Source organism: Arabidopsis thaliana, chromosome 4, assembly GCF_000001735.4.
Source record: "Arabidopsis thaliana chromosome 4, partial sequence".
Classification (NCBI taxonomy): Eukaryota; Viridiplantae; Streptophyta; class Magnoliopsida; order Brassicales; family Brassicaceae; genus Arabidopsis; species Arabidopsis thaliana.
Window position 1 is genome coordinate 1,956,160 of NC_003075.7, and position 18,398 is coordinate 1,974,557.

General features: G+C 33.4%; 4 protein-coding genes, 1 long non-coding RNA gene and 2 pseudogenes across 7 annotated transcripts; 6 read left to right on the forward strand and 1 right to left on the reverse strand.

Annotated features, from left to right (window-relative positions):
• The first annotated feature begins 4,966 nt into the window (after positions 1–4,966).
• AT4G04077 lies at positions 4,967–5,792 on the forward strand. The gene has a single exon (NR_141774.1). It is a non-coding gene; the product is annotated as an other RNA (long non-coding RNA).
• AT4G04078 (uncharacterized protein) lies at positions 5,481–5,588 on the reverse strand (the record flags this gene model as incomplete). The annotated part of the gene is made up of 1 exon (NM_001125458.1): positions 5,481–5,588. One exon carries the CDS (start codon positions 5,586–5,588, stop codon positions 5,481–5,483), a length of 108 nt encoding a protein of 35 aa, NP_001118930.1.
• Positions 5,793–7,131: 1,339 nt separating the features above from the next.
• Positions 7,132–8,312, forward strand: ISU3 (ISCU-like 3). The gene is made up of 3 exons (NM_116646.3): positions 7,132–7,518; positions 7,782–7,836; positions 7,981–8,312. The coding sequence occupies exons 1-3, from the start codon at positions 7,227–7,229 to the stop codon at positions 8,147–8,149; spliced, it is 516 nt and encodes a 171-aa protein (NP_192317.1). The 5' UTR covers positions 7,132–7,226; the 3' UTR covers positions 8,150–8,312.
• Positions 8,313–8,820: 508 nt separating this feature from the next.
• On the forward strand, positions 8,821–9,491 carry AT4G04090 (BTB/POZ domain-containing protein; the record flags this gene model as incomplete). Its single annotated transcript, NM_116647.1, has 2 exons — positions 8,821–8,955; positions 9,048–9,491. 2 exons carry the CDS (start codon positions 8,821–8,823, stop codon positions 9,489–9,491), a joined length of 579 nt encoding a protein of 192 aa, NP_192318.1.
• A 1,001-nt stretch (positions 9,492–10,492) lies between these two features.
• Positions 10,493–11,425, forward strand: AT4G04100 (annotated as a pseudogene; the record flags this gene model as incomplete). The annotated part of the gene is made up of 1 exon: positions 10,493–11,425.
• Positions 11,426–12,899: 1,474 nt separating this feature from the next.
• AT4G04105 lies at positions 12,900–16,222 on the forward strand (annotated as a pseudogene; the record flags this gene model as incomplete). The annotated part of the gene is made up of 1 exon: positions 12,900–16,222.
• Positions 16,223–16,431: 209 nt separating this feature from the next.
• On the forward strand, positions 16,432–17,855 carry AT4G04110 (Toll-Interleukin-Resistance (TIR) domain family protein; the record flags this gene model as incomplete). The annotated part of the gene is made up of 4 exons (NM_116649.1): positions 16,432–16,460; positions 17,039–17,572; positions 17,658–17,739; positions 17,781–17,855. 4 exons carry the CDS (start codon positions 16,432–16,434, stop codon positions 17,853–17,855), a joined length of 720 nt encoding a protein of 239 aa, NP_192320.1.
• Positions 17,856–18,398: the final 543 nt, after the last annotated feature.

The following is an 18,398-nucleotide window of genomic DNA, read 5'->3' on the forward strand; positions in this document are numbered from 1 at the left end:
TAATATAAAAATTTAATTCACCCACTAAAATATCCAAAGCAAGATCTTCTACTATCCGCCTGACACAGAGAGATATAAGAGCTACATTTAGATTTCTAATGGACATAGGGGTACATGCGTCTTTATTTATGCAACAGTAGCGTCGAAACTTTTGGAAAATTAGGACATAAATATTGTATCCACTGAGCATACCCAGTGCAATTTCCCTTAAAACAATTGAAAATATATATAAAATAGTAAAATACTCAAAAATAATCAAAAAATTCGAAAATATTCAAAGCAAAATAACCGAATACATACGAAATTTTTAAAAAGAAAGAACCGAAATTTCAAAATAACCGAATAGATACTAAACTTTAAAACAAAAAGAACCGATAACCAAATGGATACCAACCAAAACCGAATGAATAACATAACATCCAAGACTAGCAGAATGGCAAAAAAAATTTAAATCTACATATACATTTTTGCAGCCACTTTAGCAAATAAATCTTCTACTTGACACTTATTTACAATGGCATGCCATTGACATTAAATCTTTTTTCCTTAATATTTGATTTGATTTTAATTCTTGATTTAATATATCAATCACGTTATCATTCAAATTTAATCCAAACAACAAACTTTAAATCAAATCCCTTAAAATTAGGTACACATAATTATTTACAACATTATTAATATTATACTTTATTAAAAGGTAAATATTGTAATTATTTAATGTTTATTAAACGTTTATAATATTTAACGGAAAAACGTTTATAATATTTATAAAATACATAACTATATGTTACATATAGATAAATATTTGAAATGTGAAATCTATAAAAATTAAATAACCATTTGAAAGTCACCTTTTAAATTGATTTGAGTTATAAATCTTTTAATAAAAATATTATTTAAACAAAAAATAAAAAATAATGTTTAATTTCACCGAACGGGATTAGATGGTATGACGGGTTTAGAATATTATAATATATGAACTTTATAAAAATTAAATAACCATTTAAAATAAAAAATTTGAAATTGATTTGAATTATATATATATTTTAAATTAAAGTACTATTAAAACAAACACAATAAAATAATATTTAATTTTATTGAACGGGGTTAGATGGTAGGACGGATTTGGATCGATAGTAATATGAGACAGTATACCACGGATGAAATCCATTAAATATGTTTAATTCCACAGAACGGAATTAGATGGTAAGACGGGTTTGAGTCTATAGTAATACGAAACAGTATACAACGGGTGAAACTCTATAACTAACAATTTAAATACAGTTATATAATTTAAAATATATAACAAAACAAACAATTTTAACAAAAAAAACATATATAATTTTAAATTAAAGTCTTAAAAATCGACTTACGGTGTACGCCATGATAAAATCAAGAGATTGTACAATATATAGAAATTAGGATTATATATTTATAAAATACAAAACAATATGTTACATATAGATAATTTATAAAAAATTATATTTTCAGTTATTTTTAATAAAACAAATAGTCTCGCGGTGTACCGCGGGTTAAAATCTAGTTTGGATATATTTCTATTTTTTATATTCAATCATAAGCATTGTAGCATATTATATTTTACTTCAACATTGCAAACCACATGATTTATTATTTTGCTAAATATTTTGTAATATGATTGCCCAGTTTTATGTTAATCATATCATATGTGTTTATAAAAGACTTGCTTTTGCTTAAGAACACAATCGACTAACATTTAATCAATTTATTTATCGCTTTCAAAAGTGTCGTTAGCTGATTTAGGAGTCTGCTCAGTGCTCAATGAGTAGGCAGAAGGCTAGCTTGAGTTAGTTGGACTCCGCACATCTTATGGTTTTTTAACATTGCATGCCCTGATTTTATAGTAACCAGTCGTACTGCTATCTCCCCTCGACGTCGATTTTCGGAAGCACCCAAACCGAACTTATTATTCAAATTTGGAAGGTTACCCAATCTATTTTATCATGTTTTACTATAGAAATGTTTTTAATATATAATAAACAAAGATGAACGATACACAATTCATACCGGTGGTTGGGTCTTGGCATTAACGATAACAACGTCTTCGCACAAGTTGGATATTGGCGGACAGAAATATTCACTTGTTTTACTAACTACGTACAGTGGGACGGTGAAATTGTGAGCAAAAACATCTATGACTGGCACATGATTATTTAGATGGGATCTAGGTATATTTCGGGCAACGCCAAAATCGTTTATTTGTTATTATAAGACCACCAACATTAGGTCTTATGTTATTTCTTTCGAGGGTTTTATTTTTTGTAAAATTTGTGTTAATTATTAAAATGATACGTGTGTTTTTAATTAAACAGAAAACAAAAAGGGTTAGTTAAATATATGTACATAGAGGGTGATATAATTAAGAATGTATACATGGAAAGCTGATATTTAGGTGTAATAAAACGTGCAAATCTAATATACCTATTTTAACCCTATTGCCCTGACATACATTTAGGCAACTGAACAAAGATATCGATATCCCGCATTAAATGAGGTATGACTGAAAATAATACTGTTAAATATTTATGATTTTAGTGTATAATTATTTTGTTAGCATGCTAAACTAGCATATAACGCATTATCGAGATAATATCGTTAGCAAAATATGGATGGAGTTTGCTATATGGATGAAATGATATGGGATACAAACCAACTTAATATGTTAGTAATATATTTGACGATATAAACAAATTCTCAGTTATTGAACCAATGATTAGATTTCAAAAACTGATATATATGCGAAGACGATAACATTATTATTAAAAGGTAACAAAATATTTAGCATGAAAAGCAAAAAAGTTGACTTGCGACTCAATAATCATGTAAAGAAATACATGCATCAGATTAGTTAGCAGATAACGTATTATCAGGATAACATGATAACAAATATCTCGGTAATACTTATTAGGTTACAAAATATTTATATCAATAAGTTTATAATTATGTCATGCTAAGTCATTTTGTATCGCGATAAGTTATAACTTATGTGATATATTTATATTTACCTTCTTAACTCACTTATTATATCATATAAAAAAATTAACAAGTTACTATAACATGCAAAAAATAAATTTCATCCAATAAGATTAATATTATCACTACCTCTAGATAAATTTTTAGTTACCTGGGTAATTTGATTGTTAACCAATTTGAATCTGAACAAAAACTACCATTGTCGTAATCTTCAACCACCACATTTCCGCCGTATTCTTCTCACCCCATCATTTCAGAACCATTTTTTTCCTCTACCGCAAACCCACACCATAATTATTTGGGTAATGTTCATATTAATATAACTCAAACATAATATTTATCAATAAAGATAAGAAATCAAGAATCTGATCATTTTAAATATACATGTACGCATTGAAGTTACCAAATTAGTTAATCCAAACTGTAACGATCGAACCATAATTTTTCCTCGTATATCAAATACCTGAATAAAATTGGTCGTTACTACAACTAGTTCAATAGTAATTTAATCATACCAGAATTTTGGTTTGGTACGAACCGGTTCGATATGTGACCCATTTCAATATCACCTTCCCATGAATGTTCTTTCTCTTAATTAAATCCTCTAGCTCTCTCCCTCGCTTTCTCTTTTGATTGGGATCAGAAAAAAGAAATTTTATTTGGAAATTCCAATAGTCTATCTCTCTTCTTCTTCGATCGAAAATTTGTCTTTTACATTAACTTTGGTTGCCATCATCAATTCATCATCATCCATGGCGACACATCATCTTCAGAATCTCCGAGCGAAGAAACACAGACGAATACAGAAACGATGCGACAACAAAATTTTCCGAATAAAAAATAATATTATTACGGAGGAAGATATTTTGAATAAGACAGTCAAGCATTTAGGGACTTTGATTCTTTTCCCCAGTTTTTTTTTCTGGGTCATGAATTTAATTTGATAAACGAATAAGAATAAAAGAGTCAACATTATAATATAGGGGTACATTGGTATTTGCAAGATGAACAGAGAAAGTAAAACAGTGGGATTTTAAGAGACTTAATTTGACAATCTTCTGCGTATATATGGTGATCATACCCTATAATAAATCAATGTTTAAAATTATAATTTTTTAAAAACGCTAATGTTCAAAGTTATACTTATCATTTTCTTTTTACTAAGTTCGTTGAATCATGGCTATAGTGGTATTTATCTAAATAATAAGATTTCATTCTCCGTTCTATTAGTTAAGAAATGAACAATCCCTATACTATTAAAAGAGAAGTACATTTAGAAAATAGGGCGGGTTAAATTAAAAATTAAGCTTCAATTTAAATGGATTTACGAGAAATTTGGCTCATTGGATCTTTTAATTTCAATTCGATTTCAAATTAATTATATAAGAAAATAACAATAACAAACTGATATAAAATCGGATCAAATATATTCACCTTACATAACAAATCCTATTAATAAGGTAACTTAGTCGTTTTTTGTTTAACATATAAATTATTCGAATAAATATTTTATTTACCAAATCTTCAATCATATCTTCAACAAATGGCAACTAATAATTGTCTTTTATGGTTATTAACACAATTCCGATTTATATGGTAACTTCCTTAGTTATGAAAGCCGAATAAATATTAAACATTATTTGCGTATAATATATCAATGAATTATACAAAGTTATAATTGTTTGATTAACAATCAAATCTGATATATGATCTTTAACTATGGAAACTAATAATGTTGATTTATACAAATTCAAAAATATAACAAAAACAGAAAAAAAAAAATATATAAGGTTTAGATTGCTCTAATTAAAAGGTCTTACTCTAACGATATTCCTTATTCATCGTTAAAAATCATTTAGATTGTTCTTTTATGTTAACAGAATATTTTGCTAGGAGATAATTTACTAGCCCTAAATTGACACCCTCTCTTCTCTATATAAAGTCATCGATTCATTGAACAAGACATCGATTGAGGAGCCTTCTCTCTCTTAACACACTCTTATTCTTCAGAGAGAGAATGAGAATTCCGGCGACAACTGGTTTTTTTGTTTTATACATAGTTTCTGACTTTTGACGGATCTCTCTTTCCGCTTAGTCAGATTTTAATAATTTTCGGTTTAGCTTGGTTCGTTTCCGGTTAAGATCGGATTATTTTTAGTTTTATTTTTTTTCCCTCTTTCTACAGGATTTCAGTGTAAATCCCGCTTGCTGTCAATTGGTTTCTTTCATGTTCATCTGTTGGCTTGACTCTTCTCCAAAGTTAGAGTAATATCTTCGCCGTAATGTCTTCGTCGTTATGCGAAGTGGACCTCTCTATCGGTCTTGGGCGGAGCTTCTTCCTTTGAAGTTGGGGTTGAGATGAAGATCTACAAAATCTCCTATTACTCAAGGTGGAAACAACATACCCAATTTGATTTGTGGCGGTAATATCTGTAGAAGGATGGCTCCAAGAGCGTGAATTGAAGCCTTCACCTGGTGGTTAAGACCGTCGTCGGACGTGACGGCAAATTAAAAATTTGGCGGTGAGCAACCAAAGGTGTTCCCGCGGTTTTCTCGCTTGTGCCACATGAATCCATTAGGTTTTTGCATCAAACACGTGTCTCTTACGTGTCTTCTTTGTGTAATTTGGTTCATTTTAAAATTGGGTTTCAAAAGGCTTTGTATCACGTATCTTGTAATTTGTCCTTTATGGATTTCGTTATAAGACGAAAAATTGCCTGCAAAAAAAAAAAAATCTTCTCAGCCCATTTTTTAAAATACTATTTTTTTGGGTAAATAAAATAATGCTATTATGTTTTCCATCTTTTTTTTTTCAGTTGCTTCACTAAATCTATATAATTTGTGTTCACTTAAAAAACAGTTTATGCTATATGCAAAAACCGTATGCATAAAATACATTAATTAATTTTATTAGTGTTTATATTTCATTTTTTTAAGAAATTGTAGGTTTACTTTTTTTTTCTTTTTGATCATGTGATTATAATATTAATGTATATGCTTAAAATACATTAGCTTTATTATTTTTATATTTAAATACTTTTGAAAGAAAGTGTTGGTTGATTATACTCCTTTTTCATGTGATTATAATGTATATGTAGGCCAAACTTGACCGATGGACAACAAAGAGCGTAAATCATAACCGCGAATGACGTGGTTTTAACAATGTAATATATTGAAATAATGTTGGTAACATAAGTAGGTTATATTTTTATCTAATTTTTAGTCAATTTTGATGTAGTTTTGAAGATGTCCAAATAAAAACATTGAGCACAGTGGAGACTTTGAGACATAATTTGTGCGGCTTATCATAATTTTTTATAAACATGAATTCATAGAAACTAACTAAATTAATAAATATATATATGAAATGTATTAAAATAAAAATCAAAGATTTGCGGTATTCTAAATACTAGAATTATTAATTTTGTTGGCAAAAATCACTCACTATTTACAACAATAATTCTCAATAGAGAACCTAAACAATATATAATACAAAACAATTGATAAATAAATACTTGTACATGATTCTGAAAAAATAAATCTGAAAGATATGATAATGTAACAAAATTTAATGTATTAATTATACGATTTACAAAAAATAAATATTAATTGTTAACTAAAATTTAAAGATTAACCTTATTTTTTAAAACCTAATTTTAAATATAAAAACTAAGCATGCAGGGTGGCTACTAATCTGATGGGCTTAGCAGGACGGGTTTGGACATATTGTTTCTACATGCACTCCTGGTCAGTCCGTCGCAATCTCACAAAAATTAATGCCTATCGCGGGCTGGCTAAAGTGGATGCGGGCTGACCAGTTTGACACCTCTAATATTATTATTACATACTTTTCGTATAGTACTTACAGTTTTAATATAAAAATCTCTGATATTAAAATCGAAAATTTTCTTTTTAACACAGAGTAATATTTTCCAAAGTAACTTTTGCAGACACATACCATTTTTAAAATATAATCACAAGTTTAAATTCACACCATAAACACTCATTAAAAATTTCTCCGCGCTGTAGCGCGGATCCGATCCTAGTTTCGCATTAAAAAAACAGCATATTATTACTAAAGATACTCTCCCAATATTTTAGTTATTTTTATAAATACTTAAAATTTTCCCTCACAATAAAAAAAACATTATTAATCGTCTAGAGAGAAAGCCCTAGAATTTCACAACAAGCTCCATAGAGAGAAGCGATCGATCATGTTAAGGCAAACAACTAAAAGAGCCTTTTTAGGGCTCGCTTCTCAAAATCCCACACCGTTCCCTGTCGTGTCTCGATTATACCATCCAAATGTCATCGACCATTATGACAATCCCCGTAACGTTGGATCATTTGATAAGAATGATCCTAACGTTGGTACGGGATTGGTCGGAGCTCCTCAATGTGGAGATGTTATGAAGCTTCAGGTTAAGTTTGATGGTTCTGGTCAAATCATTGATGCTAAATTCAAGACCTTTGGTTGTGGTTCTGCCATAGCAGCTTCTTCCGTCGGTATGGTACCTTCTTATGTGATATTGTGATCGATTTGTTTCTCTAATCCTGAAATCTTTAAATTAATTGATTCGCTTACATGGTTTACGTAATCGCGTTATAAATCATATAGGTATTAGAGAGGTCTCTGACTATTTAGCAGCTTTTTTTTGTAAATTAGTGTATGATTTGGTGAAATCAATTAGAAGCTCTCCTCTCAAATGTTAGTTTCATAAGTTCATAAGTTTTGCGATGTTTGATATAAGTTTGCTTATTATTCTTAGCTACTGAATGGGTCAAGGGAAAATCCGTGGAGGAAGTCTTGACCATAAAGAACTCGTAAGTGCCTTCTTTTTGTGGTTTTAGTTATTTGAATAAAAGTCTTAACGATATGATGATATTGGTTCTATATGTGTGATTACGTGCCTTCAAATCTTTGACAATTATTGATAAATTTATGGACTTTGTGGTGATGTTTTGCAGGCAAATTGCGAAGCATCTATCGTTGCCACCAGTAAAGCTACATTGCAGTATGCTTGCAGAAGACGCTATCAAGGCAGCAATTAAAAACTACAAGGAGAAGCAAGACAAGGCTAATGGCGAAACCGTTGAAACCATCGATTCCACTTATTTACACGGTATTGGATCGTGATGAAAAATTAAGGAATGGAAGTAGAAGAAGAGTTTTCAAGGAATGGTTTATGTTTGTTTGTGTTTGAGTTTTACTCAAGTCTTGTTTGTGTTTGATGTTTTATGACCCAAACAGATAATTCTTCTTCTTCTTCCCCTATGGTTTTATGGAATATAGATTCCTGATCTTAATAATTTTATTGGTTTAAAAATGAGTCCATCTCTTCAACTTTTTATTTAAGTTGCACAAAGTAATTAGTACTTAACATTGTTTAAACTTTGTTCTGTTTTCCTCTACTTCTTCTCTTGTCTCTTACAATTGCTAAACAATGGTTTCCTCAACACAAATGAAATTCTAATTAATAGGCAAAAAGATGCTCGAATGAGACGAGTTCAATGTTTCAGTCAACCTAGATATAATTACTCTCTTTGGGAAGAAACATGAAGTAACCCAACAAATTCTTCTTTCCAAGAATACTGCATGAGTGGTCCTTTACACATACTATTATGGTTTCTTAAATAAAATTACAAGTAGAAGACCGCAAATAGTTTAGGAATTCTAGTATATTGTCGTCTTCTTTCATTTCCAAAAAAGTCTTAGAAAATGAAAGTTGACCATCCAGGGGTCTCTCTATATATATCCAACCTTAGATCCTTTACCAGATCAAACCCAAGTTATATGAGCCTATAGCTATGGGGACACAAACAAACAAAGGGTTTTTCTATGATGAATTTCTGAAGGTTCTGAAAGAACAACAAGTCGATGTAAGGCTAATGGCACGGGACAGTGAGAAGGATGCAGCTATCTCTGCTCATAAGCGTATTCTGGTTGCGACTTCTTCTTCTTCTTCTTCTTCTACTTTTTAAGCTTCTTACCATTATCTGATTTAGTTAGAATTATTTCCTTGTAACATGTATAGTCTGCAAGATCAGAAGTGTTTGAGGAGATGTTTGAATCAGATAAATACAAAGCTTCGTCCAAGCTGGAGACAATCACTCTCTCAGAGATGAAACACGAAGTGTTGGAGGCTTTCGTTGACTTCACCTACAGCGACGGCTCTATGCTTTCAGAGAAAGCTAAGCAACACGCTATGTCACTCTATAGCGCAGCCAAAGATTATGAAATTCCGCGTTTATGGTGCTTATGCAGAAAGGAGCTTATAGCATCTCTTAACATGTCGAATGCTCTTCGAGTTCTTCAGCTCGCCCAAATTCCATATGACGAATCCCTCAGTGTCGCGGCATTCACCACTATCAAAAACAGCAAACTTAAGCTTTCTAGCTCTACTAAGGTCAAGGTTTTCGTCGTCAATCACCCGAATGGTCCCCTTGAGATAACGAGGGCTATTTTTCCTCGTAATTGACATTACTGTGGTAGTATGGTTCTTGGAAGAAAAATTGAACCACCGTCTAGTTTCGTTGTTTCATCTCTATTATCATAAAACCTTAAATTAATAAAGTCAAAATTTCATGGGATTTTACTTCCTTTGTTTTCTCAAGTAGCTTGCAAATTTTTGAGAAAGTTGTATTAGTCTTTTTGAACCGTCTTTGGTTTGTTAAAATCAGTTTCCCATTGATAGGAGAACATAAAACAAACGATACAACAAACACTTAGAAAAAAATAGATTCTTTTTCTAGCAAGTAAAACAAATGCTGACGAAGAAAATAGAGCGAGGAAACTTTTGAAAGAAGAAATTAGTAGCGTGTTAATGATTTCAGAATGTTAAGAGGCAAACACATGATGTAATGAAGCCTGACTACAAGAAAATTCCACGGTTATTACGACTACAAGTGGCGACTGTTTATGTAGTCGTCAAATTTAGCGACTATGAATTGGCTATTTAGCGACTGTTTTACGATTAAACGAAAACGACGTTAAGTAGTCCCTAAATAGAGACTATAATAAATTGTCATTCCGGTAGTCGTCAAATAACGACTACGTTATGACTATACGTAAGTCGGGGAAATAATAGTCGCATATTAAAATTGTAATAATAATAAAAGAATTTTTATAGTGTAATTTTGTGTATATAATTTATACTAAGTTACTAGCAGTATATTCAGACAATTAGTTTTGTAATTATCATGCTACAAATAAAAATTCTAAGATATTTTATTTTAAAGCTTTATTTTTTACAGCTTGTCATGTGTTCCTCGGGATCGACGAGAAAGATACTTCCTCGAGTTTGTGGTATAGTTTTTTTTTCTCTTGTCTTCACTTAAATGTTTAGCTGTGTTATTTTCACTAACATCATGTCTTTGTTATTTGTAGATAACACACACTTGGGATCATTTGATAACATGGACAGTTTAGTACTATTTTGAAGATATTTGTGGCCGACGGATGAAATATATGATTAGCACTATGAGGACTAGTCGAGAGTATCCTAAATGGATCGTCGATTCCCATATCTGGGAAACGATGTGTGCATACTGGGATAGTGAAGAAGCAATTGGAAAGAGTCTGACATATTCCAAGGCTCGCATGTCTGACAGTAATGGGCTCAGTCTTCACATCTATTTATCAGGGCCAAAGTCATATTAACAAATCCAACAAGAAATGGTTAATAACTTCTTGTGATCTCTGTTATTTGTTTTTCATAGTCCATTGCAAGTTTAGATATTGTCTTAATCCTTGTTTATTTTTAACATTGCAGGAAGAGGAGTTAGGAAAGGACGGTGAGTCTTGGTTAGGTTTTCATCAATACGCATACCAAACCAGATGGTACTTATGTCGATAGGAAGGCGGAGAAGATTGTTCAAAATTATGAGCAGATATTGCAACAGGAGTTGTCTGAAATGGAGGCAGAGACTTCAAATGTTTCAGACGGGGAATCACGACCTTGGGAGCTCACAACAAATGAACTTACTGTCATCTTTCTAGAGGTAAAGTTTACATTTTCATAATTATAGGCTGCATATTCTCATGCTCTTTAGTAATTGTTTGTCTTTCTTTTCATAGTTCAAAGCAGATTCACGAGGAAACTATTATGGAGTGGGCAGCTTTAATGATAGTCTTCCAGATCTAGTCACTGGAAAACGCAAACTCTTAGGAGACTCTTCTTCTTTCGTGGCGTTGCAAGAGCAAGTGAAGGAAGCTCAACAGAAAATTGAAGAGCAAGCTGCTTATAATGCAAGACGTGAGGCAGAGCAAACCAAGGCTGTGGCTGAGCAGAAGGACAAGCTGGAGCACTTTTCCTCCACTTTATGGCGACTCATTCACCTGAATCAACTACAGAACCTATCTCATCTCCAACTCATTCTTAAGTTACTTCTCCCTCTTTCAAAACACTCATGAACTTGTCAAAACTTGTTATCTTTTCAGAATTTGGTGCAATTTGAATCTTATATTTGGTTACAATATTAATGAATTTGGTGTGTGTTTCAATCATGAATTTGGTGTGAGGTTTAGTTTGGTTTTGAAATTGTTAAGAATTTGGAGAAAGCATTACATGAATAGGCAATATAAATCAAAAAAAATAAAATGACTTTTTATTTTGTCTGAAACCGTAGTCGTTAATTAGTGACAGAGTAGTATATAAATGGTCGCAGAGAAATCCTACAATATCGCTGTTCATATAGTTTAGTCGTAACTTAGTCGTAACATATAACGACTATTTTACGATTAATATTACGACTAATTTGGCGACTAAAATTACGACTATTAAATTTAACGACTATCGATTTGCGACAACAGTGGTTAGTCGTAAAACAGTCGTAACTTATCACTTTACGACTACTCTGCGACTAATATTCTAGTCGGAATTATTTCCGTGTTTTCTTGTAGTTCTATGGTTAAGTTCTTTGGTTCAGAAAAATCATTAATGGTCGATTAGTCGATTCAAGACTTTTCGGTTGCATTGCATGCTCGTTATGGGAAATTGTATTTTTTTTGTTTGATTCGTTTATGTTGCGGGTCTGATTTAATTGATTAAATATGAAATTGATATGTTAAAAACGGATTCTTTTTGTTAGGGTTCATATATACACGTACGCATCTTAATTTTCCAATAGTTGCAATATTCTTCAAATGTGAATAGGTTTCTATATGGAATAGAACCGGTAAAAATTAAAATTAAATCCTTCAAGTGGGACATTGAGGGTTTCTATATGAAAGAACCGGTAAAAATTAAATTCTGATCGTGCACTATAAGAAAAGTGAGTATTAATAGCACTGAGTTATAGCGTTTTATGTAGTATTGCTATTAATAAGTTACCACTGATTTTTAGATAGCGTTTAGAAATTTTAAAACACTATGAAAGGTTTTTACTAAAAAAAACGTGTTTATTAAAGTTGGTATATAAGAGTTTTGATTGCATATCCATATTAAAATGCTACGGAATTATAACCGGGAACTAAAACTTTTGGGCTCCAAAAAGTCTTTGACCAAAGACTTAAGCTCCAAAACTAATTTTCCTCGACGACATCAATTTGACTGTTCTTCCCCTTTTCATCTATCTTTAGCTCTTGAACTTTTTCACTACTCAAAAATTCAGAGGTTCTAATCTGAGATTACATCTTCCTTATCATCTGAGATTGTCGCATCTTTCTTCATTCTTACTCTCTCGTTGAAATTTGTACTCGACCACAAATCCCATCCATCGTCTTTGTCCGCTTCAAGGTTATAATTTTTAGGGTTATTGTATGATTTTGGGGTTTAGATCTTGTTTTGTTTTGTTTCAATTGAAGTTTTAAGAGTTTGGGGTTTTGATTTGTCACAATTTTGCTTCTTTTAATTGTATCGATTTGGGTTCTCGATTTAGTTAACTAGGCTAAACATCTAGATGATAAGGTCGATGTTGAATTTACAGAATTGGGTGAACACTTTGGAAATAGTTCAGTCAAACTGTCGTCCTTTCTTGGCTCTCTAGTCAGGGAGCATGTACCTGTAATACTTGATGATTGGAGGCACCTTGATGAACTGACAAGACACGCACTTTGGGAGGAAATTCAGGTATGTATACCAATTTATTTAGTTTACCAAAACTTTCCTTTGTTACTCTTAGTTAACTATCTAAACTTATGTAGGGAGGTTTAATTTGCAAGAAGAATGACAAAAACAAGCTATTTTTAGGCAGATGGGTTGTTTGTGGAGGTACCATAAATCTAAGCTTCTTTCAAAGGTTAAAGCAGCAAATACAAAGCTTAGAGTACTTGAGCTAAGACCAAGCAACATCCCATCTGTCGCAGTTTGGAGCAATTGGGTGAAGAGTAGGACTAGCAGCACTTTTAAGGTTCTATTAATTGTGATATTTGATTTTCTAAAGTAAAGTTGTTTGGAGATATTAATAATGTTGCAATGGGTTTGATTTGTAGGTACAAAGTGACAAATTTAGGCAATTAAGGAGGGCACAAATTCCACATACCACCAGTCGAAAAGGAATGATTCGCCTGGCTCAAGAGATGGTAAGTTTATTTAGTTTTTGGTTACGTTGTAATCCTTAAAAACAATAGTGAGTTCTGCTGCTATTTAAATTAATATTTGGTTGTAGAAAAAAAAGAGTTCGGACCCAAGGAAGGTGACAAGAAGCAAGGTTTGGGTAGCAGGACTCACACATTCTGATGGGAGACCTGTGAAGCCAGAGTTTGAAGAGACCATTGTAAGAAGTTGTCCTTTATTCTATTATCATTTTCTTGATCAATTTGTTTATCAAGATTTGTGTTTTGTTTCAGGAAAAAATAAAGTCAATTGACAGTGAAATGGACTCCACATCTAATACTAATATTAGAGAAGATGCTGTTAGTCAAGTATTAGGAAAGGACAAACCCGGGAGAGTCAAAGGGATGGGCAGAGGGGTTACTTTTTCTAAGCTAGCCTTCATGCAAGTTAGAGATTCACATGTGCAGCAGCTTGAAGCTAAACAAGCTGAATTGATCAGCAAACTTGAAGACTTCCAGAATGACGTTCATGACTTAGCTGGCAAAAATGTATGTTTCTCACCTTTGTTATGATAGTGATGTAGTCTTTATTTTACTGATGCCCTTTGTTCTTCTCAGTTTCCAACTGATAGTCACTCTAAATCAGAAGCAACTAGTGATAGTAAAGTAGTTAGGTGTCAGCTACTGGATTGGAATGCGTCTACTGAAGTTGTTGTTGGAGAAGGAGAATTCTGCTCTATTGAACAAACTTACAAGATTGGTCGTATAAGACTTGGTCCAAACGCATCAGCTGTTATTGTGAGGTCTGTCTTAAACGAAGATGCATATGTCTGGAGACCTACACCAACCATTTGCTCACTTGGGCAAGAGCATTGAAAGGAGTGTTTCTCGGTTATCCGCAAGGCACTAAGGGATACAAGATATGGCTCTTGGAAGAAATGAAATGTGTTATCAGTCGAAATGTGATATTTCATTAGAACTTGGTGTGTAAGGATTTACAGTTAAAAGAGAAGTCTGAACAAGAGGAGAGAGTAGAGAAGATTACTCAAGCAGAAAAGACATGTCCTGAGATTGTGAGTAACCAACAACAGGTTGGTGAGAGTTCAGCTGCAGGTGGAGCAGTTGATGTTTCATCTAGTGATGATGAGTAAGGGTATTTTGAACCCGAAGGAGAAGCTCCAGCAAGCGGTGAAAGACGGAGCAGTTATCGGTTAGCTAGAGATCGGATTAGAAGACAAATTAGAGCACCTATAAGATTCTCTGACCACTCCCAATTTGCATATGCTCTTATGGCAGCTGAAGAAATGGACATCAGTGAGGAACCTAGCTGTTATCATGAAGCTAAAGAAACCAAAGAGTGAGAAAGGTGGAATGCAGGACTGGGAGATGAAATGCAGTCACTGTGGAAGAACTATACATGGGATATAGTAGATCGTCACAAGGATCAAAAGATCATCAGTTGTAGATGGTTGTACAAGAAGAAACCAGGAATTCCGCTGTGGAACCTGAAAGGTACAAGGCCAGACTAGTAGCAAGAGGATTTACACAGAGAAAAGGAATTGACTATGATGTAGTGTTTGCACCTATAGTCAAGCATGTTTGTATAAGAATCTTGATGTCCATTGTTGTTCAGGGAGATCTAGAATTGGAACAAATGGATGTTAAGACTGCGTTCTTGCATGGTGATCTGGATAAACCACTCTACATGGAGCAACCTGAGGGGTATATTGCTGATGAACAAAAAGATCAAGTGTGCTTGTTAAAGAAGTCACTGTATGGGTTTAAACAAGCGCCACGTTAGTGGAACAAGAAGTTTAACTCCTTTATCATGGATCAGAAGTTTATCAGAAGTGGTCATGATTCGTGTGTTTACATAAAACAACTCAGTGATGAGGAGTTTGTGTATCTGCTGATATACGTGGATGATATGTTGATAGCAGCTAAGTCCATGACTGAAATTAACAAGATCAAAGAAGCGTTGAGTACATGTTTTGAAATGAAGGATATGGGTGCAGCTAGTCGAATACTGGGAATCGACATTATTAGAGACAAAAAAGTTCCATACTCAAGTGCTATTGGCAGCGTTATGTATGCCATGGTTGGCACCAGAACAGATGTAGCTCAAGCTATTGGAGTTCTAAGCAGGTTTATGGGCAGGCCAGGTAAGATTCATTGGATTGCAGTAAAGTGGCTGCTAATATACTTAAAGGGGTCTACAGATTTGAATCTGGTTTTCACCAGAGAAAAAGATTTCAGAGTTCAGGGTTTCAGTGACTCTGACTATGCAGCAGATCTTGACAGGAGGCGTTCAACGACAGGTTATGTGTTCACAGTTGGTGGAAATACACTGAGTTGGAAGTCAAATCTGCAGAGTATAATGGCATTATCAACCACTGAAGCAGAGTATGTTGCTTTAACTGAAGCAGTGAAAGAAGCTTTGTGGATTCAGGGGTTGTTAACAGAAATGGGATTCAAGCAAGAGAAAATTACTTTGTGGTGTGACTCGCAATCAGCCATCAGTCTGTCAAAGAACAACACGTTCCATTAAAGAACCAAGCACATTGCGATTAAGTACAACTTTATAGGGATGTGATTGAAGAAGGAAGTGTTGAAGTTCTCAAGATACACACTTCTCGGAATCCTGCAGACATGCTTACCAAAGGCATTCCTGTGCAGAAGTTTGAGGCAGCTTTAGAGTTTCTAAAGCTACTCAGGTGAGGTGGAAAGACATCTCATCCAAAGGTGAAATCCAAGTAAGTGCACGTTCACTAGTTATGAAGAGATTTGAATCAAGGTGGAGTGTTGTTGGTTTATAGCTCTCATTCAAATTCTGAAGTTGGTTTTGTTTAAGTCAATTGAAGATTGAAGCAGACCGGGTGTGTCTAGTTAGGAGTGTTATAACAGGTGCAAGCGAGATTGCATAAATGAACGATAAACACGACACAGATTTAACGTGGTTCACCAACACTTTCTGTTGGCTACATCCACGGGCAAAGAGACAGATTTTATTACTGGAGAATACAGAATTCAGAATACAGGGAGGCTAGGTTAAGAAGTGTACTTATACAAAAGAAACCCTAATTAACCCTAAACTGATTGGGCCTAAAGTCATGGGCCCAATCTATTCAAGTCATATCTAACAAGGAGGTTACTGATTAAATTGGAAATTGAAGAAGAGAAGTTGAAGACTCTAACTGCAGTGGAGGGTTTGACTACTTTATATATAAAGAGTAACAGAGTTTGTTACATTCATTATCTTCTTCATCTGTTTCTTTCTATGAGTTTTCTTGTATTGTGAGAGAGAGAACTTGAGAGAATCACCATTGTTGTAAGCTCGGTTTGAGCTGTACTCTTCATCAAAGTTAGTAGATTTGCTGGATTGATTCGGCTCCGGACGTAGGCTTGATCACACCGATCTTGCTGAACCGGGTAAACAAACCTTGTGTCTTCGTTCTTCTTCAACAGTTCTTAAATCTTGTGTGTGTTGAGATCGATCAAACGTAACAAAAAATTGATCATCTTCATATCTAGATTCAAACGAATCGCAGCTCAATTTCTAACACTTTCTCTGATTCGTTTCTCAAAAAAATCTCATTCCTCGCTCCATTATGGCTTGCAATTTTGGGTACTCTATGTCTTTCCGAGCTTTAGCGTTGAAGACATCCGTCAAACATTCCTCAGCCACTTTCTCAAGGATCTTGATCGGAAGCTGATCATTGCTTTTAAAGATAACGAGATTGAGAGAAGCCAATCGCTTAATCCCGATCTTAAACGACCGATTAGAGATTCGAGAATTGCGATTGTTATCTTTTCCAAAAACTACGCTTCTTCAAGCTGGTGTTTAAATGAATTGCTGGAGATTGTTAGATGCAAAGAAGATAGCAATCGATTGGTGGTGATTCCTGTTTTCTATGGCTTGGATCCGTCTCATGTTAGGAAACAAATCGGCAATTTTGGAAAAATCTTTAAGAAGACTTGTCAAAACAGAACAGAGGATGAGATAAATCTGCGGAGGAGAGCTTTGATCGATGTAGCTAATACTCTCGGATATCATTCTACGATTTGGTATATTCCTTCTTGATTTGATTATTCATACTTGTTCTGTTTTGAGCTTGCTTTGTTTGTTGATTTGTTTTGTTTTTTGAGTTAGTAAAGCAAATATGACAAAAGAAATCACCAATGATGTTTTGGTTAAACTGAATTTAACTCCATCAAATGATATTGAGGATTTTGTTAGTATTGAAGATCATATAGCAGAGATTTGGAATCTGAGGAAGTGAGGATGGTTCGGATTTGGGGTTTTTATTTAGTCGTCTCTCTCGTCATTTCCAAGGTAGTGTCTTCATAGACGGTGCTTTTGTATCTAAGTGTAGGAAGGATTACCCTAAAGCCAAACCAGATGACTATAACATGAAGTTGCATTTGCTACAAGAAAACAGCTCGTCAACGACTATAATTATAGTCGCTTTTATAGTCGTTATTTTGGATTTTATGACTATTTGGCGACTAATGTAAGTAGTTGTAAATCAGTAATCACTAGAATGAGTAGTCGGTAACTTAGTCCATAAAATGGCGACTAATTGCCGACTATGCCTAATGTTGAAAGTTTGGCGTTGAATAGTCATTATTTAATCGTCAAATTTAATGACCATTTTACGACTAATTTTCGATAAACTCAGTTGATCATATGTTTTGGTAAACGTAGTCGTACATTAGTGGGTAAAATTTAATGACCGTTTTACGACTAATTTACAATTATCTCTATTGAATATTCTGTTTGCTAAACACAGTCGTGTATTAGTCGGCAAATGTTTAATGACTAAGTTACGACTAATGTTTAACGACTAACAAGCGACTAAGTAAAAAGTTAGTGTAAATAATTGTAGACGTC

Bases quoted from the DNA above. Each gene is read 5' to 3' on its own strand.
- ISU3 (NM_116646.3), top strand. From the start codon at position 7,227: ATGTTAAGGCAAACAACTAAAAGAGCCTTTTTAGGGCTCGCTTCTCAA. The intron at 7,519-7,781 runs GTATGGTACCTT...TATTATTCTTAG, and splicing joins CATAGCAGCTTCTTCCGTCG to CTACTGAATGGGTCAAGGGA. The intron at 7,837-7,980 runs GTAAGTGCCTTC...GATGTTTTGCAG, and splicing joins GTCTTGACCATAAAGAACTC to GCAAATTGCGAAGCATCTAT.